The 21,317-nt window shown below is 49.6% G+C and overlaps 9 protein-coding genes and 1 non-coding gene across 10 annotated transcripts; 6 read left to right on the top strand and 4 right to left on the bottom strand.

Annotated features, from left to right (window-relative positions):
• Window positions 1-613: 613 nt before the first annotated feature.
• On the top strand, window positions 614-2,254 carry BABINDRAFT_8938 (uncharacterized protein; the record flags this gene model as incomplete). The annotated part of the gene is made up of 1 exon (XM_019132882.1): window positions 614-2,254. One exon carries the CDS (start codon window positions 614-616, stop codon window positions 2,252-2,254), a length of 1,641 nt encoding a protein of 546 aa, XP_018984020.1.
• Window positions 2,255-2,593: 339 nt separating this feature from the next.
• On the bottom strand, window positions 2,594-7,227 carry BABINDRAFT_172039 (chromatin-remodeling ATPase; the record flags this gene model as incomplete). The annotated part of the gene is made up of 3 exons (XM_019130853.1): window positions 2,594-2,962; window positions 2,990-6,470; window positions 7,220-7,227. 3 exons carry the CDS (start codon window positions 7,225-7,227, stop codon window positions 2,594-2,596), a joined length of 3,858 nt encoding a protein of 1,285 aa, XP_018984019.1.
• Window positions 7,228-8,486: 1,259 nt separating this feature from the next.
• BABINDRAFT_162392 (tyrosine--tRNA ligase) lies at window positions 8,487-10,268 on the top strand. The gene has a single exon (XM_019129331.1). It carries the CDS (start codon window positions 8,741-8,743, stop codon window positions 10,229-10,231), a length of 1,491 nt encoding a protein of 496 aa, XP_018984018.1. The 5' UTR covers window positions 8,487-8,740; the 3' UTR covers window positions 10,232-10,268.
• Window positions 10,269-10,871: 603 nt separating this feature from the next.
• Window positions 10,872-12,881, top strand: BABINDRAFT_162391 (polyadenylate-binding protein). Its single transcript, XM_019129330.1, has one exon. The coding sequence runs from the start codon at window positions 10,882-10,884 to the stop codon at window positions 12,742-12,744; it is 1,863 nt and encodes a 620-aa protein (XP_018984017.1). The 5' UTR covers window positions 10,872-10,881; the 3' UTR covers window positions 12,745-12,881.
• Window positions 12,882-13,115: 234 nt separating this feature from the next.
• On the top strand, window positions 13,116-14,344 carry BABINDRAFT_64351 (uncharacterized protein). The gene is made up of 2 exons (XM_019132431.1): window positions 13,116-13,176; window positions 13,232-14,344. Exons 1-2 carry the CDS (start codon window positions 13,152-13,154, stop codon window positions 13,981-13,983), a joined length of 777 nt encoding a protein of 258 aa, XP_018984016.1. The 5' UTR covers window positions 13,116-13,151; the 3' UTR covers window positions 13,984-14,344.
• Window positions 14,345-15,405: 1,061 nt separating this feature from the next.
• Window positions 15,406-15,487, top strand: BABINDRAFT_t278. The gene has a single exon. It is a non-coding gene; the product is annotated as a tRNA-Ser (tRNA).
• Window positions 15,488-15,680: 193 nt separating this feature from the next.
• BABINDRAFT_14321 (uncharacterized protein) lies at window positions 15,681-16,633 on the bottom strand (the record flags this gene model as incomplete). The annotated part of the gene is made up of 2 exons (XM_019127151.1): window positions 16,361-16,633; window positions 15,681-16,313 (listed from the first exon to the last, which is right to left on the bottom strand). The coding sequence occupies exons 1-2, from the start codon at window positions 16,439-16,441 to the stop codon at window positions 15,681-15,683; spliced, it is 714 nt and encodes a 237-aa protein (XP_018984015.1). The 5' UTR covers window positions 16,442-16,633.
• Window positions 16,634-16,687: 54 nt separating this feature from the next.
• BABINDRAFT_162389 (palmitoyltransferase) lies at window positions 16,688-18,092 on the top strand. Its single transcript, XM_019129329.1, has one exon. It carries the CDS (start codon window positions 16,878-16,880, stop codon window positions 17,922-17,924), a length of 1,047 nt encoding a protein of 348 aa, XP_018984014.1. The 5' UTR covers window positions 16,688-16,877; the 3' UTR covers window positions 17,925-18,092.
• Window positions 18,093-18,264: 172 nt separating this feature from the next.
• Window positions 18,265-18,998, bottom strand: BABINDRAFT_162388 (putative phosphoric monoester hydrolase). Its single transcript, XM_019129328.1, has one exon. The coding sequence runs from the start codon at window positions 18,981-18,983 to the stop codon at window positions 18,285-18,287; it is 699 nt and encodes a 232-aa protein (XP_018984013.1). The 5' UTR covers window positions 18,984-18,998; the 3' UTR covers window positions 18,265-18,284.
• Window positions 18,999-19,261: 263 nt separating this feature from the next.
• BABINDRAFT_162387 (uncharacterized protein) lies at window positions 19,262-21,209 on the bottom strand. Its single transcript, XM_019129327.1, has one exon. The coding sequence runs from the start codon at window positions 20,910-20,912 to the stop codon at window positions 19,503-19,505; it is 1,410 nt and encodes a 469-aa protein (XP_018984012.1). The 5' UTR covers window positions 20,913-21,209; the 3' UTR covers window positions 19,262-19,502.
• Between the last annotated feature and the right edge of the window lie 108 nt (window positions 21,210-21,317).

Genomic DNA, 21,317 nt, shown 5'->3' with positions numbered 1-21,317 from the left:
CCACCCCGGGTCCAACTCAAACTAGTCGGTGTTATCCTTGGAAAACCGTAGCACTCTACACCTCCTATATTTACTAGAACTATCTGTATACTATTCCTTCGAAGAGTCAGTGGTCTCACAGAGCCACAGGTGAATCGATCGTCACAGTGAGATATCCCCGTAGTTGCCCCTTGCTTTTTTCACGCTAATTCACGCTTAATGCAGAAACGTACAGATCGATACTTTAGCGCAGCCGCTCGGGGTCCCGGCGCTGATATAGGAAAATGACCCTGAAAACTAAAAGCCCCTACCCCCTGCGTTCCGCGGTTAACAATCAGTATCAAAGGGCCTTGCCTCTACCAGGATTTAATAGTGCCAGATAAACAAAAACCACGACAATTAAAAGATGGCGACAATTAAAAGATGGCGACAATTAAAAGATGGCGACGATTAATAAGCGACAGCTATCAGCTTTTTCAGTAGGCCCTGTGTATTGTTATTAGTGTGAAAAGATGCATGGCTAAAAAGGGAAACACTACCCGCGGCAAAAGACTTTTCATGTATACTTTCCATATAAGTAAGCTATCCCCGCGACACACAGCAAAACAACCCCCCCCGAATCACTAACCCTCTCATGCAATTATCACATCTCATTTTTGCCGCTGCCACAGCCGGGTTCGTTGTTGCAGCGCCGGTTACCACCAGTCCCGACCCAAATAACTTCAGTATCCTTGGCTCCGTCATCTTCGGCCGCCACAACGATCGTGTGATTAAGCCTGCAAAGATCCTCACTCCGCTCGGCTCGAAGAACCAGTTCAACGCTGGGAACTACTATCGCCAGCGCTACTTTGGGTATGACGGTGCGACGCCCGTCGAGACCAACCGCAAGCTCCCTGGGGCGAACCCTTACGGCGTCTACATCGCCGGGGACATCTACACCGAATCGATCACGTCGCTGCAGCCCATTTACTTCCTGCACGTGGCCTTTCTTCAGGGACTCTACCCGCCCACGGTCGAGATCGACAAAGTGCAACTGCTCAATAACCTCATGAACGCAAACTTGAGTGACGGAACCGCGGTGTCTGCGCCTCTCGGCGGGTACCAGTACGTGCAACTGAACCTACTTGCGGACGGCGCGCCAGATGAGATCTGGACTAATGGTGCGAGTGGGTGTCCGGTGTTTACCAATGCCACCAACTTGGTACTTACATCTGACGCTTTCAAACAGGTCAACGCGTCTACGTGGGACTTCTACCAGTCGCTCTACGACTTACTTCCGAACTTGGAGGACGGCAGCGACGACGTCAAGGAGTTTTCCAAGTGGCAGTTGAACTTTGGCAATGCCGAAGCCGTCCAGGATTTTATCAACGTCAACTCCATCCACAACGAAACCCTTGCCAAGAACTGGAACCTGTCGCTCATCCAACAAGTTTCGGTGTTGAACGACCGCTACCAGTGGATGATTGCACATGCGGATGACGCGGCGCTTCTGCAACAGCTTGCGATCGGCGCGCGCGCATTGTTGGGACATGTGAGCGTCTTGCTCAATTCATCTGCGACCGCTAAACCCCATCTCAACTACCTCACTGGCAGTTTTAACGTGATGTACCAGCTCTACGGCTTGATGAAAATGGACTCTCAATCGGTTAATTTCACGGGAATGCCGGCCTACGGTGCCCAAAATGTCTGGGAGTTGCTTGTGGATAATAATACAAATTCAACCTACGTCCAGTTCTTGTTCCGTAATGGCACTGGCGACGAAGTTCCGTTGACCGCCTGGCCGATGTTTGGCTCCAGCAGCAACTTTATGCTCTGGGATGACTTTATGCTGAACGTGGCAAATGTTAATGGCATTTCCAGTTTGGACAATTGGTGTGATGTCTGCTCGTCCAATGAGAATTTCTGTGTGCCGTATTCCGACACCTACGAGGATGCCGTAGACTTGGTCCATAATGGAGTTAATTTGACGGCTGTGGAGAAGGGCGACTACCGTACATTGGGTATTCTGAAGGGCTTGAGTAACGTTAGTGCTGGGGGTATTGGCGCTGGTGTGACCTTGGGCGTTGTGGCGCTTCTCGCCGTGCTTGCATGGGTTGTGAGGGGAGTTATTGGAAAACCCGTGCCAAAGGATACCCCAGTTGCGTTGAACGATTTGTATTCCGACAGGGGTGTGGGAGGTAGCACTAACGGAGAGAGTTTGGTGAGTAACAACGAGCATAGTATGTTAAAGGAGGCGGAGAGTCACGGGGAAGGTGGGATCCAATTACTCGATTAGGAACTGGAGAAAGACTTTCTATCGGCTATGTTGGTATTTATTGATTAGATTTTGACTTGTATTTGCGGATCAGACCTATTTTTTTTTAGACTGTCTGAATCTTTGACACAAGATGTGTCTATCCATCTTATGTGTAGCTTCTCGACAGGCTTCAGCGCGTAACGAGGGGCAAGTTAGAAATAAAATTTACCGTTATCAAGTTAAACAAATAACATAGACAGACAATTGACGTACATCGAAGGGGATCTGAAGATTCACAAACTCCGCTGGTAACCAACTTATTATATCACCCTTCGGATAACGGTTTCAACTTAATATTCCAATTAATGCTATCATACACTACTTCAGCGCGTCCCTGATCTTATTGTACATCTTCATGATCTGGGCGGGGTCAACTTTCGCAGGCCAGTACAAACACGCATATTTCCACAACTTGGGGCCCAACTCCGCATCACCTTTTGCCACATCGTCAATCCTGCTCCCAACTGCAAGCAAGTTCGTCTTTAAGATGCCAACCCATACCTTCTTATCCAATCCAGCCCCACCCTCCTTTAAGCGTTGGAGCGATGCTTGGACTGCCAGAAGGCGATCCTTGCACATGTCGTACTCTGTCGGCTCGTCCGACTTTCCGTTCGCCACAGGAGACGGCGCAAGCACGGGCTTAGGCTTCCGAACACGCTTAGGCGCCGGCTCCGGCGTGCCCGATGGCTTGGGTTTCTTGATCCGCCTCTTGACGTGGTGAAGCGGTACATCTGGGGTCCCCTCATCCTCATCCTTACCACGAATCAACCCCAACAAGTAATCCGATCGCCTATTGAGATGAACCGACCCAGGAACCTTCTTGGTCTTTTCCTTATCGTCACCCCCGTCGAGGAACACCTTGCTCTGTAAGCCCAACATTGGATCGTCGCGGATCTGGACCCACGAACCGTACCCAAACTTGTAGATACCCGCGAGCAACATCTCATCGTCACGCACAGACCAGTCGCACGTCCATCCATGCACGGGCTTTGGCATCTTCGGTAAACGGAACGCCGTAGGAACCGGCGGCATGATGGCCTCAAGTGCTGAGATGTCGTCAGGGCGTGATAAGAGTAGCTCGGCGTTGATGTTCTTGACCCCTTCGTATGAAAAGAGAATCGCTTTGCGCTCTTTGCGCTTGAGCATCCAGAGCGACGGCGCGTCGGGCGGCGCGGTCTTTTCAGCAAGCTCCAACTCCGCAAGCGTGGCCGCACGGCGGTCTTCCTCAAGCCGCACCAATTCACGCGCGCGCGCGAGAAGCTCGTTGTACGCATGACGGATCAATTCCGGGTTCTTATTCGACAACGTACCGTCGCCCACGAGGCGGTCCCACTTGGCGGACAAGTCACCAAACTTGAGGATTGCGCGGTACACGCTGCGGATCTCCTTCTCGCTTAACACGTCCTGAACCACGCGGCGGCCGCGCACACCGGCACGCGCGCTGCGCGCCTCGCCCTCGCTCTCCTCGTCGTACGCGACCGACTTTGCGCGCCGCAGATACATCGCGATCTGCTCTTGCAAATACTCCTCCTCCTGCTTCTGCGCCTCCTCCGCCTTGAGTTTCTTCAACTCCTCTTCCGGAATGATATCGTCCCAGTCTACGTCTGCCTTGTAGTCCGTCACCTCAAACTGCCTCAAGAACTCCTCGCTACCGAGGTTGGAGTCACCAATCTCTGGAGTTGTGATATGGTCCTCCGCATGGTTAAGCACGTCGTCCAAGTCCAACGCCTCCAACTTTTTCTGGTTGTCCGTGGCCTTGAACATGTTTCCCGCGCCAAACTTGAGGATCTCGCTCAATTCGCCAGTGCTCGGCTCATTCTTCTTCTTGGGCTTCCCGTCGGTGATCCCGAGGGAAATAATTGCGTATTCAAGAATCATCTTCTTCCGGGCCCTTTCCAAAATCTCCTCCTCCACCGTGTCCTTTGACACAAACCGGTACACCATCACATGGTTCTTCTGGCCGATTCTGTGCGCACGCGCCATGGCTTGGAGGTCCGCCTGGGGGTTCCAGTCGGAATCGAAAATAATCACCGTATCAGCGGTCATCAAGTTGATCCCCAACCCACCGGCACGGGTGGAAAGAAGAAACACAAAGTCCTGCGACCCCTCCGAGTTGAAGTGGTCGATGGCGATACGGCGCTGGGCCGATGGAACGGTACCGTCGAGACGCTGGAACTGGTGTCCCTTGATGGCAAGGTAATCCCCAAGAATGTCCAACATCCGCACCATCTGGGAAAAGATCAACACCCGGTGTCCCTCCTTCTTTAACTTGTTCAACAACTTGTCAAGCAACACCATCTTCCCCGATGTCATGATCATGCCGCGGAGCACATTCTCACGCGACGACCCCGCCTTTGCGAGCACGTTCGTTTCCGCGCCGTCAAAGAGGTACGGGTGGTTTGATGCCTTCTTCAACTCAGACATCACGTTGAGCAAGGAAATGTTGACCCCCTTCACCCCGGCATTCAAGGCAGAGTAGTTCTTGGTGAGCACGTTCTTGTAGTACTGGGTCTGGAGGTCCGAGAGCTCCACGCGGAGAATGCGCTCGGTCTTCGATGGCAACGACTTTTCCACGTCCTTCTTGAGCCGTCTGAGGATGAACGGCTGGATGCGCTGCTGCAAGTCGCGGATATACCCCTCCTGCTCGTCGTCGGGGGTCTCAAAGTCGATCTCCTGGTCGATGGTGAACTTCCCGGGCATTAGAAAGTTCACCAACGCTGCAAGCTCTTTGATGTTGTTTTGTAACGGTGTACCAGTAATGAGGAGACGGTTGCCCACGCGAAAGTCGCGCAAGGCCTCGTAGAGCGACGACTCCGCGTTTTTCAAGCGATGGGCCTCGTCCACCGCGAGAAACTGCCAGCGCAACGCGCCGAGCTCTGTCCGGTCCTTCAAGATGTACTCGTATGTTGTGAGGAGCACGTTAAACTTGGGTTTCTTGGCCGACGCTCCGTAAAACTCGTACAGGCGGAGGTTTGCACGCGCCTGCGTGTTGCCAAAGTAGTAGAGGCAGTTCACATCTGGCGCCCACTTCTCGAACGTCTCCTGCCACGCCGGCACCGTCGACAACGGAACCACAACCAAGTGAGGACCGTTCTGGCGCCTAGCGTAGATCAACCACGAAAGAAACGCCACCGTCTGGACCGTCTTCCCCAACCCCATCTCATCCGCGAGGATTCCGTTTTCATTGCGCGACCAGAGGAACGCCATCCAGTTCAACCCCGTGAGCTGAAAGTCCCGCAACTCCCCGTTCTTGATGAACGGCGGCTGCTTGACGAGTTTCTCAAAGCGCGGGCGCTGCGAGCCGTAGTTCGCAGAGAGCCCGGGAAGGATCTTTGACGCTGCGCGCGCCTGATACTGCGCAACCTCAAGCGGCGCGTCCTCCGCGATCTCCTCTGCATCTTCCCACGTGCACTCGTCATAGTTGAGGCGGCGCCACTTGATGTAGTAGCGGAGTTTGCCAATACCATCCTCCATTACTCGCTCAGAATCAACGATGCGTTCCACCTTGGTAAACTCCGCCATCTCGTCACGGCGCCGTTCACGCTCGATGTCCATCACCTCGAGATCCTCACGCGTCGTTAACGGGTCATTGCGGAGCGCACGATCCAACTCGATGTACTGCTTAATGTAGTTGTCAACCTTCTTGACCCCCTTTAAGTTCTTGAGCGCGTCGAACTTCTCCCACGTGTTGTGCAGATGCGATTGCCCGGTCCATTTTATCTGAAAGAGGTAGTCGAGCTTGATGTTACCGGTCTGTGTCGCGTTCGCGTCGTTGAGCATGTGGTCCATCACCATATCGATGCTCTCGGTGGGCGAGGTTTCCTCTTCGTATTCATAGGCCTGCGCGTCGTAGTCGCTCTCGACAAACTCCTCCTCGTCGTCCTCTAGCACATAATTGACCGCACGGTTGTTTCGCGCAGAGAAGCGCACCTCCGCGGGAATACTGGCGGTCTTGCGGGCAGCCCCACGGGCAACCTTTTTCTTTTCCTCGACGTAGCCCACGTCGGACTCTTCGCTCTCCTCCATATGGTTGTCGGAGTTTTCCTCCGACTCATATTTAGGCTTGCGGCGCGTCCGTTTTACCGGCTCCTCGTCGCTTTCGCTTTCGTAGGTGTGCACTGGAACGTGCGCGCGGCGCGACCGTCTCAACCCGTACAACTCGGGGTCCGCGAGGATGTCGTCAGGCAAATCCACTCTGGAAGACATGGAAAATAAATGGTTTGATCAGATGCTAAATCGGGTGGATGCTTGGATGGATGCTTGGATGTACCGATCAGGTGTGATACAAGCAGATATGAATGTGTCTGGAGAGCACCGTTCGTTGATGACAGTTCTCAGATATAGGGTTCAGTTCTGTTATGAACGTGTGATGGTTTACCAGGGGGATGATGATCTGACTTTCCAGATATGATCGGGTCAGCTATTGGATGTATAGCCGATAAACTGAAATCAGTAAAGTAACCACAATAATTCAACGCTAGCTGATATTGTGTATCTAGAGACAACAATATGTTGGCACAACGCTTTTGTTTGGCGCGTGAAAAAAAAGTGGGAAAAAACAGTGCCGCCAACAAAATTCTCGCCGGGACGACCGTACGGGGGCTCCTATTGGAGAGATGATTGCTCAGAAGCTAGGGAGGAAACTACGTGCTTTTAGGGCCGATTTTGGTGCATTTGTCGTATATTCAGGTGTCTAATTTACATATATAGAAAAAAATTCAGAGAAAATGAAAGTGTTCAGAGAGAGGGCTGGAGCTCATCGGGAACGCTTCCTAGAAGGATGCTATGACGAGACACAGCAAGAAAGAGAAGAAAAGAGGAGAAAACCATAGAGTATAACTGACGCGTCCGAAAGGTAAACAAAGGGGGACAAGAAGGATGTGTTGTGTGGCGGTGGAAAGGATGAGGGCATCTCGAGCCCAGTGGTGACGCTATACCACATACGCCTCCATTCCAGCATAAATCACCAATCCAGCCGCGATCAGCCAGCCGTCCATCCATACATATCATGGCGGCACATCAACTCAGTCCAACGCGCAGTCTGGAAAACCGCAACGCCCCCATGAGAAACAGTGCTGCTGGCAGACCCGTGATTTGCTTATACAACCACATTGACGCGTAAACCGTCTGGATATTCCATCTCCAATCAATATACACCCAGGCTTCAATGAAAAGCTAGAAGAGAGGGAGGAATCCTCGCAAGACGGCCTGACGGAGGGGGGTGAAGCGTTAATATAGAGACCAGGTGTTCCTAGAACGCCAGAGGATCTCAAATGCTCAGATACTCACTGCATCTCAGCGCCGTTTCGGAAGGACCCCAAAGGTCCACAGCAGTTGCGAAAGGGCGGTTCACGCCCCGCCAGTGCTGACGGTGGATAGCACAATCTGACGGGGGCCTCCAGTTCGTATAGCACCTACTTCAGGTGTATGGGAGATATCTGGATACAAAAATCATCTGTTTTCTGAGATGCTATATAAAGAAAGCGGTGAGGGTAGCGAAAGCGTCATAGTAAAATGTAAGCAAAGAGGATTTTGCCGGAATGAGCAAAATTCTGGGACGCCCGAACGATGAACGAGAAAGCAGGGTAACTTGGAGAAAGGCGCGGTAACGCCTTGCTTATATAAGCGCCAAGATGGATTGCGTAAAGCGCACGGAAAAATTGCAATGCAGGTATGTAATTTTAAAGCTTGACAGACGATAAGCCGAGGGCCATTGGACAGCAATATATTAGGCTTTGGTCGGTTTTTGGGGACTGAGAGGGGAGACGCAAATCCTTGGAGGGTTATTTGTATTACCGCTGTAGTTACGGATGCGATAGCCATTGTTGCTGTGGCAGTTGCTTTTGTACGTACGTTAACAGAGCTAATAATACTTAAGTTTGGAACCATTATGGGGAAGGATGTATTAAATAGTTAAAGTGTCACATCTTGGCGCTGTTATGGAATGACTTTCCTTGACATACTTCAGCCGGTGGTCCGAACTACATGCCAATGTTCTATATCTGTATTAACACAGAGCACGCATGAATCATTGGGTGCTTAGAGGGAATCTGGTTAGGCACTATCCCAAAGTATATGGTCAATCAGACAGCCTTGCTTAAACTTTAACTTCTTGACAAGTAGCGTTCGCTTGCCCTCCTATAAAACCGGGTGCTAAAAACTTAGCACTGTAAATTCTAACGCTCTGATCAAACACAGTGATATTAACACCTTTCAAACCCCATACGACCGGGCTAAAATGGCCGCTAAGCTTACACAGATGAATGTTAAAAATATTTTAAATTCTTTTTCTTCACCAAACCGCAAGATTCGCCATTCATAGTAAGCAACACGAGTTTACTGCCTTGCCAGCTAACTGAAGTATGACACGTGATATATACAGTATTCAACACGTGATACGCCAGTTTGTCTATTTCAGCATCCCCACCACTTCCCACTGTTGCCCTCTTCCTCTTTGCCACAACAATGTTACGCGCTAGAACCGCCAGACTCGGCTTCCAGCTTATTCCTCGTCGCTGGAACTCACTTGCCCGCTTGGAGGAACTCTCAGCGGCCACCACTGAGGGACACGCAGCGGATGTCCAGGAACCACTCATCAGCCACTTACGGTCGCGTGGGCTCCTCCAATCGATCACACACGAGGAGCTTTCCGACATTGCCGAAAAACACAAGCTTGGGTTGTACTGCGGGGCAGATCCGACGGCGCGCTCGCTCCATTTAGGCAACCTCCTTCCGTTGATGATCCTCTTGCACTTCAATTTGCGTGGGCACGACGTTATTGGGCTCGTGGGTGGCGCCACGGTGCAAGTGGGCGATCCGTCTGGGCGCACGACAGAGCGCGATGCGCTTGATGCCGCTGCAAGAGACGACAACGTGCTCAAGATACAAGCACAGTTGCAGAACTTCTTGGAGCAGGGCTTGGAGTACGCGAAGACCAAACAGTATCCAATCAAGGCGGGTGGGGCCATTCAGACAAAGAACAACTACTCCTGGTGGCACGGAGTGAAGATGTTGGAGTTTCTTGGGACTTATGGGCGCTTCATCCGTGTGGGCCAGATGATCAGTCGTGACTCCGTCAAAAACCGCTTGGAGTCCGCTAACGGAATTGGTTTCAACGAGTTTTCCTACCAGATTCTTCAGGCGTTTGACTTTTGGCACATGTGGAAGCATGATAATGTTTCGGTGCAGGTGGGTGGCAACGATCAGTGGGGCAACATCACCGCAGGCGTTGATTTCATCACGCGCTTGAAGGGCCAGTTCTCCAAGGAGGAAAAGAAGGCGCATTCGAACCAGCGCGGTGCCTTTGGGATCACCGTTCCGCTTTTGACCACTGCCAATGGTACCAAATTCGGTAAGAGCGCGGGGAACGCGGTGTTTATTGATTCAGCAATCACCCCGCCGTTTGAGATCTACCAATACTTCATCAAGACCCCAGACGCGGATGTGAAGAAGCTCTTGCATATTTTTACCCTTCTTCCGCTTCTGCAGGTGAAGACGATTATGGAGCAGCATGAGACGGACCCAGCGTTGCGTCTTGCGCAGAGGATTCTCGCTGCGGAAGTCACTGACTTGATCCACGGAGCGGGGAGCGGCCATAGCGCGGAGTTGATCACGTCGTTCTTGTATCCGTTGCCAAACGAGCCATATAAACAACTCGCATCGCCGGAAGAGGCCCAGGCCACAATCAATGCACTCGAAAGAGCTGGTATCATGATCAGGTTCAGCAAGGTAAACTTCATTAACAAGAAGTACTCTGAGATCTTGCAGATTCTCACCGGCAGCTCCAAGTCCGATGCTCGCCGTTTGGTGACCAACGGGTCCGTCTACGTCGGTGTAGATCGTGTAAAGGTTGATGAGAGCGACGAGTTGTTGTTGACCGAAGAGTACTTGATCCAGGACCGTTTGCTCTTGCTCAGGGTGGGTAAGGGCAAGTTCCATGTTGTAGATTTGGTGTAGCTAATAGATTCTTGTAAATACTAGATGTAGAATGGGGTTGAGATTTTAATATACAAATTAGAAGTATACTAATCAAACACTTTTTTTCTAGCCTATCAAGCTCATCAGGTTCCTCTACCTGTGCGATCTCAATATTAGCATCTCCAATTAGTTTCTCTTTTTTTTTTAGATATCGTATAGATACCATGATCTATGATCCAAACTTAAGCTTAAATGTGCTCTTTTTCCATAAAATTACTTCTCCGATATCTTGTAAATTGCCCCTAACTCTTGCCTTTCTCGTAGAACATAGTTCATTTATCAATTACATCAGAAGTACGTGCCCCAACCGCTGTCAGCTTAGACGCAACACACGAAAAGCAAGGCCTCGTATTTTCCATGCCGGACGTGCACGCTGTTTGTGGTCGATCGGGTAACTCTGCGAGATCGAACAAAAATTTTCACCAGTTCAGCTTTCGTGCGAAAAATTCGCAGTCTGGCAAACTTGAACCAAACTTTGCACGCCGTCATAACAAAAACGTCTCTTCCTGACCTTCGGCACTTGTAGTGTAGTTTCCTTCCTCATATAGATTCAGTTTATCAAAATTCGTAGCCTCCCCGTCACGAATCTTTCTAGATCCATATACTAATAAAAAAACCCAAAAAAAAAAATGTCTGCCGCCGAAGCCCAACAAGTGCAAGAAAGCTTTGAGAAGTTGTCTGTCGACGCCGCTCCAGTTGAGGAAACCCCAGCCACTACCGCTGCCTCTGAAGAAGCCTCCTCTTCCCAGCCAGTCTCCGACAACTCTGCCTCCTTGTACGTTGGTGAGTTGGACCCACAGGTCTCCGAAGCCACTTTGTTCGAAGTCTTCTCTGCCATCGGTCCAGTCTCCTCCATCAGAGTGTGTCGTGACGCCGTTTCCAAGAGATCCTTGGGTTACGCCTACGTCAACTTCCACAACGTCTCTGACGGTGAACGTGCTATTGATGAGTTGAACTACTCTCCAATCAAGAACCGTCCATGCCGTATCATGTGGTCTCAGAGAGATCCATCGTTGCGCCGCAACGGTGCCGGTAACATCTTCATCAAGAACTTGCACCCGGCTATTGACAACAAAGCGTTGCATGACACCTTCTCTGCTTTCGGCAAGATCTTGTCGTGTAAGGTTGCCACCGACGAAATGGGCCAGTCCAAGGGTTTTGGGTTTGTCCACTACGACACCGATGAGGCCGCCACCGCCGCCATCGATAACGTCAACGGGATGTTGTTGAACGACCGTGAGGTTTACGTCGGCCCACACATCTCCAAGAAGGACCGTGAATCCAAGATTGAGGACATGAAGGCCGTCTTCACCAACGTCTACGTCAAGAACGTTGATGTCGAGTTCTCCGAGGAGGAGTTCAAGAAGTTGTTCGAGACCTATGGCGCCATCACCTCCATTCACTTGGAGAAGGACGCCGAGGGTAAGTCCCGCGGTTTCGGTTTCGTCAACTTTGAAACCACCGACGATGCCGCTAGAGCCGTCGACGAGTTGAATGACAAGGAGATTAACGGCAAGAAGTTGTACGTCGGCCGTGCCCAGAAGAAGGGCGAGAGATTGCAGGAGTTGAAGAAGCAGTACGAGGCTATCCGTATGGAAAAGCTCTCCAAGTACCAGGGTGTCAACTTGTTCGTTAAGAACTTGGACGACTCCGTTGACGACGAGATGTTGAAGGAGGCCTTTGCTTCTTTCGGTACCATCACCTCCGTCAAGGTCATGTCCGACGATGCCGGTAAGTCCAAGGGCTTTGGTTTCGTCTGTTTCTCTACCCCGGAGGAAGCCACCAAGGCTGTCTCCGAGATGAACCAGCACATGTTGGCCGGTAAGCCATTGTACGTTGCCTTGGCCCAGAGAAAGGACGTCAGACGCTCCCAGTTGGAACAGCAGATCCAGGCCCGCAACCAGATGAGATTGCAGCAGGCTGCCGCTGCCGGCGGTATGCCAGGCCAGTTTATGCCACAGGTCTTTTACGGCCAGCAGCCAGGCGGCTTCATGCCACCAGGGTCCCGTAGCGGTGCCCCATTCGGCGGTCCAAACCCAATGATGATGCAGCAGGGCCCAAGAGGCCAGATGCCTCCACAGGGTCAGTGGCCACGTCCTGGTCCAAACGGCCAGCCAATGCCAGTCTACGGCATGCCACCACCTCCTTTCAACCAGGAGTTCAACCGTGGTCCACAGAGAAACTACCAGAGCAGAGGTAACTTCAAGAACCAGCGCAAGGAGGGTGGCTTGGCCGCCGCTTTGGCCCAGGCTGCCCCAGAGCAGCAGAAGAGAATGCTCGGTGAAGAGTTGTACCCAAAGATTGCTGCTTCCGGTAAGGCCCAGGACGCCGAAGCTGCCGGTAAAATCACCGGTATGATGTTGGACTTGCAGAACGAGGAAATTTTGAACTTGTTGGAGAACGAAGACGCCTTCAAGACCCACCTCGATGAAGCTCTTGCCGCTTACGAGGAGTACAAGAAGACCGCTGAGACCGAAGAGGCTTCCGCTTAAATCTCGTATTTTTATTTTGATTTGTTTCGTAGTTTTTGTGTCGGTTGGGTTTTTGGAATTATATATTATTAAATATAAAAAAAAAGACTTAACGTGGAGGTATGACGCGCCATAACCGTCTCTTTGGACTAATCTAGGCTCCTCTTATGTAGTAAAAGGATAATGGGGATGTTTCACGAATCATGCTGGAATTTCTGAAGCCTTAAATATATATTTCGTATAGATCAAGATTTTTTTTTTTTTAGTATGCCCTAGTCTTACCCCTTGTACAAGAGTGCGCTTCGCGAAATCGCCATGAGTTGCCCTCACGTCTCACAGGCTGTCATGTATTTCCCCGGAAATTCCATTTATCTGAGCCAAACCAACCTTTGCCCACGCCCTTTTTCAACACCCCACTGGCCTTCACGATGACAGAGGATATCAACAAGAGCTGTAAGTGAATAAAAAGTCTTTACTCAAACTCCTTCGGTGACGACTAACCATATAGTACTCTACACGACATTGACGTCAAACTCAACCACGCTCTTCTCATACGAGAATGTGGCGTTGCTCCACAAGCTCAGTCTCAATTGCTCAGAGATAGCCACGGACGAAATTGGACGAATCAATGCCTCCAATTCGCTGGTAGGCTCGGTGCCCTTGACCTATAATCCCTCCGGACTGTACCCCTCAAAGGTGCAACTCACGCTCTTTTATTTAAAGCGCGCGATAGGGACCGATAAATACACCTCTGCTGACTTGGTGAATGTCTGTGCTATTGCCAGTAGCCAGATTAACAAGGCGTTTGTGCTCGAAACGTTGGACAAGATCATGGGCGAGTATATTGCGTTTCAGTACGCCCCGAGCCACGAGAGCGAGCCGTTGTTGCGGCCGGTGCTAGGCGAGTTCAAAGTGACAATGAATAAGATCATCAAGCTGGCCGAGGCGAGATACGATACGGATGCCTTTACCGCCACTACCGCAGAGGTGGAGTCGGTGAAAACCATCATGGTTGACAACATCGAGCGTATCCTCGAGCGGGGCGAGCGCATTAGCTCGTTAGTGAACAAGACGGACAGGATTAATAATAGTTCCAACGCCTTCAGAAGACGCACTGTTGCTATCAGGCGCAAGATGTGGTGGACGAATGTGCGGTTGATGGCGATTGTGGGTGGGGTTGCCACAGGGGTGGTGTATATGGTGATGGGAGCTGAATGTGGCTACCCATTGTTCAATCAGTGCTTAAGAGGAGGACAATAGGAGTTTATCGGTATGTTTATCTGAAAGCTAAAGAATGGGGGTGAGATCAGGCAGAAGGTGGATCACAACGTTCTGGCACGTCTTGGGTTTCTTAAGAGCAAATGTCGAGCGCACTACACTCTTTATTTGTCGTGGGTTTTCCCAGTCTACCGCCTATAGATATGGGATGTACCCGTGGGTGCTATAGATTGGATAACGTCAGAGGGTATATGCCAGTTAACCTGCATTTTCACCCTCCCCACTCATTCCATGTTCATTAAAAGTGTTCATATGGGCCGTAACATGGGTTGTGATATGGGATGTAATATAGGATGTAATATGGGATGTAATACAGTCTGTAATACAGTCTGCCATTATGAGCAACCTAGACTAAACGCGCTATCGGTTTAAACGTATTGATAAATCATTTTGTGATACATCTCAGACCGGTTGTGGTATATTTAGTAAGCGCAGTTAGTTAGCCAGAAGAGAATACTTTTCATACATAAGATATACACAAGGGGAGGAGTTCATGTTTTTATATACACCAAATTTTGCCACTACGTTAGATGGGCCGGTATCTCTATCTGAAATACTGTCAATAGCTGCTAGTTACACGCAACAGCACCGAATGTTAGCAACCCCTTGATTGCATTCCAGCTCAAACCTGTGTTGACAGACTATGTGTACGTAAAGCATCGATTAATTGTAATTAGCCATATATGTTATAAAGTACTGTAACATTCGACAGTGAGAAATCATTTCCAATAATTGCAGCCACAACAACTTGATCATTAACAGCCATTAAATCCCCATATGTACTGATAGTTTCAACTTCATGTTGTATCACTGGCACGGCTCAAGCCTTCAGTGGTTAAACTAGGTGGAGCGCAGCCCCAAATGAAAATATCATTAGAAACACCATAAACATTGATATCTTGTTATAAGCCTCACTGCTTTTATTAGAAAAAACCTCCCCACAAGCTATTACTTCTGTCCCATTCGGATATACATACAAACTTGTCGCGTTTGAGAGGTTACAAAAGGTAATAGGACTGGTATAGGAGTAGGTAGTTGTCGACGGTTTCATTGATAGCTTTCAGATAAATAACTTCCCAACCAAAAACTAGTCTATTAACAGACATTCAACTCCTTGAGTAGAAAAAAACTTATTCAGCTTTGTAAGTGTGTCCAGATTTATGCCTGTATTTCGTCTCTGAATCAGCACGTGATTGGCATTATAATATCGTAACCTCATTCTTGTAATAGTACATGTTCGACGATTGGCTTGGTGTTAGCACGATTTTCATTTTAATTGTCGTGATCTCGGTGCCGTTTCCACGAATCTTTCTTCGCTTAGCTCGAAAACTCCTGGTATAGCCAGAGCACCTAAAGTACCCTCCTGGGACGCCCCTCAGTGTATCCCTATAATCCTCATTATTAGGCAACGTGGCCGAGCGGTTAAGGCGAAAGATTAGAAATCTTTTGGGCTCTGCCCGCGCAGGTTCGAGTCCTGCCGTTGTCGTCATTTTTTAAATAGGGATTTCACGTAGCGGATTCCTAGGGACCTAAGAGTATTAATAGGTTTGATTTTCACCGGCTTGGGGCCCTTCCTGAGGCTCCTTCTGGGGCCACCTTCGTCTCATTACACCTAGCGTTACGAACTGTTACAAACGGTTACGGCCTGTTACTTATTAAGATTTATAATATACACTTTCCTAGTCCTCTTCCTCCGCTTCATCCTCATTCCCAACAGTGTCGTTGTCAAAATCCTCACCTCTAAGCTCCTTCTCCTCTAAGTCTATCGCTTCCATCGGTTGAACGGCGCGCTCTTCTGCCTCCTCCGTCTCGTCCTTGTCTTCCTCGTCCTGCGATATCGTGTCGGGGTTCTCGTCGGCACCCTCCTCGTCGGTGTCCTCGCCGCTGGTATTTCTGCCAACTGCATGGCCGGCGTTGTCCTTAGTCTTTTTTGCAGCCGGCTCATCCCCCTCCTTCGGCTCCTCCTGGACCGTGGTGTTAGCGGACTCGGCCTCGTTAATCGTGATGTCCTCATCCTTGTGCTCCTTGTGCTTCTTCTTCAGTTCCTGGATCTTGTTGTACGATTCCAACTCCTTCCTGACAATCGGAATGAAGGATGCAAACTCGGACTTTTCCAATGCCGCAATCACTTCCTGTGAGTTGACGGTCTTACGGCCCTGGTCTCTGGCGGCGGTTCTGGCAAAGAAGAACAAGTGGTTAACAAACACAGTGGCGGCTCTCTGCAATGCGATCAAACTATCCTTCGACAATGAATGCTCGTCCAACACACTCTTGGCGATTCTATTGACGGTGGCCTTTGGGAACAAAAGTTCCTGAAAAGTTAGTATGAAGGAACGATAGATGGGATACTGGTACATACATCGATCGAGACTGGGTCTACAGCCTTGGCAGCCGTCGGGGTTACCGTTTCGTTATTCTTTCTCCATCCCTTTGGTGGCATTTTGGTGGCGTGTTGTGATTGGTGTAAAGAGGAAGTAAAGTTGTGAGAGGTTTATTTTTAACGCGGCGCGTAAATTGACGCGCTATGCGGATGGAATTGATCTCGAGACATGAAAAGTTCGCGAATCGTAGTTTTGAGGAAGCTTGGGTTGCACCGGAGAATGCGAGGCGGTGTTGGCATTATTTTATACGGAATATGTATTTTTTAAAAACAATATTTTTATTAAAATGTCTTTCTAAGGTTGTCGTTTTTTTCTATATCGTACCATGACTACATTCTTACATTTTCTTGCCATCAGCCCAGGCCGCTAAGTGCAGGACTCGCCTGCATAGTTTCCAACATGAGACCGAGGCAACACCATTGACGGAAGTTGTTGCTTACTCCCGCCTTACAGCTTTGAGCCTTTTTTTCCAGGCCTAGCTGAAATCATCTGTCAATGAACCTGATGGTCAAAGTATACCTTGTATCAGGGGCGGGGCTCCTCCTCTTTTGGCTTCTCTTTATGCTCTTTTTCGGCAACAGCCGCTATAGACACATACGTACATTCTACAAATACTCGCTCAAGCTCAGTTTGCTCATCCCGTTCTTCTACCTCGCCATTCTCACCACATCCTTGACCATTTTTTTCCGGGATACTTATCCGTTCCTACCGGCTGACCAATGGGGTATTCGGTGGTTTCTGGTATGGACCATCATCGTGGTAAACTACGCTGTCACCTTTGCCGCAGTGTTTGTACGCCCCGTGCGGGTCACCCAAGGGAATGTGGCAGCGATGCATGTGAAATTCCCTCCCAACCAGCTTATTTTCTTTCCCGACGCAGTGTGTTCCACGTGTATGCTTGCCAAGCCAGCGCGGTCCAAGCACTGTTCACTCTGCGGCGGCTGCTTTGCATTCTACGACCACCATTGTATTTGGTTGAACAACTGCGTTGGTCTCGGAAATTATAAATGGTTTGCCGGGTTTCTCGTGTCGAACATCCTGATTATGTGCTACGGGATGGCGCTCACAGGGAAAGTTATCCTCCAGCAGTTCCCGGGGCTTGACTTTCCAGAGCTGTCGCGGAACGCGGTTTTCCGGTTTGTTCAGAAATCCTGGCTGGTTATGAAGTCGACTCCTCAGAATAAAAATAACGGGACGCTATTGTTGCTTTGTGTGCTCTTTGCCATGGTGTTGTTTGCATTTACGGGCGAGCATCTCCGCATGGTATACGTTGGGGCCACCACCAACGAGCAAGACAAGTGGGGGTACATTCAGTATCTCATCCAGCTAGAATGTTTGTACAGACTTGAGACGGGAACCTACCTTGGAGAGAGGTATTTTGAGCGGATTGGCCCGCACGACCTGGGGCTCTTGTCTCTCAGGAGCAACGAACAGGTACCAGGCTTGCACGTGTCTCGTCTTGTGAAAATTGACAACATTACGGAAGTGAATAATATTTACGATGACGGTTTTTGCCGCAACTTTATGAAGCGAATGGAATGAGAAAATACTAAAGACTGTATAAAGGGTAGTTTGGTGCGTTTACAGCAAAGGATCCAATAACGTGATTCAATAGACACAATCCGCTACAAAACGGCCATAGGTTATTTGCCAAATCAGCTAACATGTTGTTGATTCTACTGTCTTTGATTAAACGTATGTCTAATCGAGCTTTGGTCTTTTGATCGTAGTGATATTGAGTTATCTTGGAATTAACTCAATGTCCGCAAAAAAAAAACCCCCTTACTATCGTAGTAATACCACCTTAACTACATGCTACAACTAGGAATGTTAAATATATATTCAGTTTCTATAACTTCTTAGCCTTGCTAAAGGTATTCAGCGCAGGGTAAAATCTATTGTCTAAAGTCCCTTATTTTCAATCAAATCCTTGACATTCTTGCCACCCTCAATCACATCCTTAATCCCCTGCAAAATGTCGCTCCAGTCGTCAAAATTCTTGTAGGGAACGTTCTGGGCTTCGCAATAAGTCACCAAGTCCATGCCGCGCTTGGCAAACAACAAGTCAGTTTCTCTGGCCGCACTCAAGTCACTGACACCGTCGCCGCAATAGAACAATACCTGTTCCGACAACGCCTTCTGGGTAACAGGGTTGGCAGCGTTTCGCTTCTGAGAGTACGGCTTAATAGCGCGGGACTTGTCGTGGCCAAAGTCGCTTTCGTCGATATAGACAATGTCCCAGGTCTTGTCTTCCTTGATCTCCACCTCATTGGAGATGATCTCGATATTCTTGGCGGCATCCTCACCCACCAAGTTGAGCAACAACGCGTGGATGATGGGCTTCATGCCGGACGAAACCACAATCACAGGAATGTTGTTGGCAGTGCAGTAGTTGTAAGCCACGCGGAAACCCGGGTCCAACTTGATGTTCTTCAACAAAATCTCGATGCACTCATCAAAAGGAGCATGGATGGAGGCCAACATCTCCCGGAACCCGTCTCGGAAGGTTAAGGAGCCATCGAGAATCTTGTGGTTCAAGACGCGGCGCTTGGTGTAACCGAACCCGATGGTGTCGGTCAAGTAATCGTTAGAGTCTTGCATGGTGACAGTTCCGTCCCAGTCGGTGAAAACAATAGCTCTAGGGGTAGACATGATTAGTGGATAGTGATATAGGAATAATTGGCCGTGGGCTGGAAGATTAAGGAGCAGGGCGTGGCTTTATATGAAGTATCGGAATACTGGAGAGTTCCCGGCGTAATCACGGCGATGTGCATGCAGGAGTTCACACGGGCTGACGTCATCCGGGATGCAAATAAAGCCGGAGTCTGGATGTTTCATATATAGCCATGGTATACTCGAGGAGGCTTTAATATATACTAGGTGCTCAGTTTATTGGCCTTAGTTGGAATGGGTGTTGGAGCTAGGTATCTAACAATAATCCACGTAGGATTGGATTTACTGTAAATTGCTTAAATTCCTGGTTCGGATGAGCAAGCTAGATAAATAACAATAATGGCCGTAGAATATTTACTGAGGAATGGCATTACCTCACCTGATGTGCGGATCCAAAATAATGCAACTTGTTTTTCAAGTCAGATCTGCCTCCCCGTCTTGACATTTTCACATTAAATCAGTCAAACACCTCTGTAGCCCCTCCAAGTCATAGAGATTTTGAACCTCGCCATCCTCCACGGCATTCCTTACGGCAATGCACCGAACCCCCCTCTGCTCAATTACCGCCTTATCTACGGGGATCTGAGAGTATTCCAAGTGCACCAAATGGGTTATATACCGCGACCAGTCCTGCTCGTTCTCTTGGACACGGGGCCCGTAGTGGTGGCCAATCGGCGACAGAGATTTTTGGTTTTTATGGGTAAACGTCACATTCTGCGAATACAAACAGCTCTCGACGATCGTCTCGATAAAGTCCAGTGCGGACATGTTGTATGTTTCTCTGTCGAGACTCCCATTCAATAAAAGTACGCGTTTCTTGGAGTTTGTATCGTGGGAAATCGCCTGTCCCACACCCTTGAGCACCAACACTGGCACCACGCTGGTCATCAAACTGCCGATGGAATACACCACCATATGCGACTCCTTCAACTGCTTAACTACCCGCGTGTGGGCCTGTGGGTGGATCTCCTCGCCAAACGGAGAGATGTAGAAGATGCGTTCTACGGCGGCGGGAAGCGGCGGAATGTTATCCATCTTCGAGAAATGAAGTTGAGAAAGGCGAAGTTCTGGGTGGGAATACGGTGGATTGGCATCCTCGGATTCCTCCGGGTCCACTTCCTGGAGAAACCGCGGTAGGTCTGTGTTTGAGTTAAGCAAGTGACTCATATCGTTGTAGAGGAAGTCCACCGGGGTCAGTGGCCCGGTTTTCACAATCAGGGCCATTGGGCTCGCCCCCGAGGTGTTTGGATGCGAGATCTGCGACTGGCCCGTGACAATGCTGCCGTCCTCGAGGAGGGCCGAGATGTGGTATGTGAAGTTCGTATTCAAACATGGCAAAACCTTTACTCGTTCGTCGACTCTGGCAAGGCGCAAAACTAACTCAATCGCCGCATCTAGTGAGCCGCAGAAGAGTCGCGCGCCTGTGAGAAACAAGTTGCCAATGCTGGCGAGCTCGAAGCGGAACTTTGTCAGTGGATTGCGCGACTTCTTGAGCAACTCCACGTGAACATGAATTAGGAACGACCGAAAGATTTCCTTTAACGAGGCTTCGATGGGGGCCCACAAGGGGTGGTTACCCTCTACGATCTCCGTCCACTCATTTTTGGCGTGCCAGGGGTCGTCGGAGAGACGGTATGAGAGGAGGCGACGCAATGGCTCGGACTTTTCTGGGATGAGCCGCGTGATGCGCGAGCGGATGTCTCCGATGGCCGGTCCGCCAATCACTCGGAGAAGCTCAGACGTAGACCCACCATTGTCGCTGATCGGGAGGATATAAGAGACGGATGAGGAGATGTTGGAGAAAAGCGACACGAGCTCGTTGGTGGCGGTTCCTCCTGAAATGACAGCGATAGACATAGGTGTGTCTGTGAATGAGGGCGTAGATTCCGAGGTGGTACGTTCAAAAGCAGTCTTCTACCGCGAGTTCTATTGTATAGAAGATTTCTTTAGTGTCTGCAGTGCTTAAGTTGCGTCCGTACAGAAGTTAGTAGAGTCACAGAGGGTATAAACTAGATGAGTATCTGCTTAGGTTTTGACGAGTTGGAGGAACCTAGACGGTGTGACAGATAAAAGGGGGAGTGGTATGGTGAAAAGAGTTTTGGTACTGTTTTAATCTCAAGCAAACGAATGATCCAATTATCAGCTTGCTAAATAACGTTATTGCCTTACAATGGAAGGCAACGTAGATGTCAACTCGCCCTAGGAGCTGACCGTGACGATGTTCAGCTATATGCAGGATGATATATACAGGTCCTCAGACAT

Source organism: Babjeviella inositovora (assembly GCF_001661335.1).
Source record: "Babjeviella inositovora NRRL Y-12698 unplaced genomic scaffold BABINscaffold_9, whole genome shotgun sequence".
NCBI lineage: Eukaryota > Fungi > Ascomycota > Pichiomycetes > Serinales > Babjeviella > Babjeviella inositovora.
The sequence above is the reverse complement of the archived record's forward strand: the minus strand, read 5'-3'. Positions and strand labels throughout refer to the sequence as shown.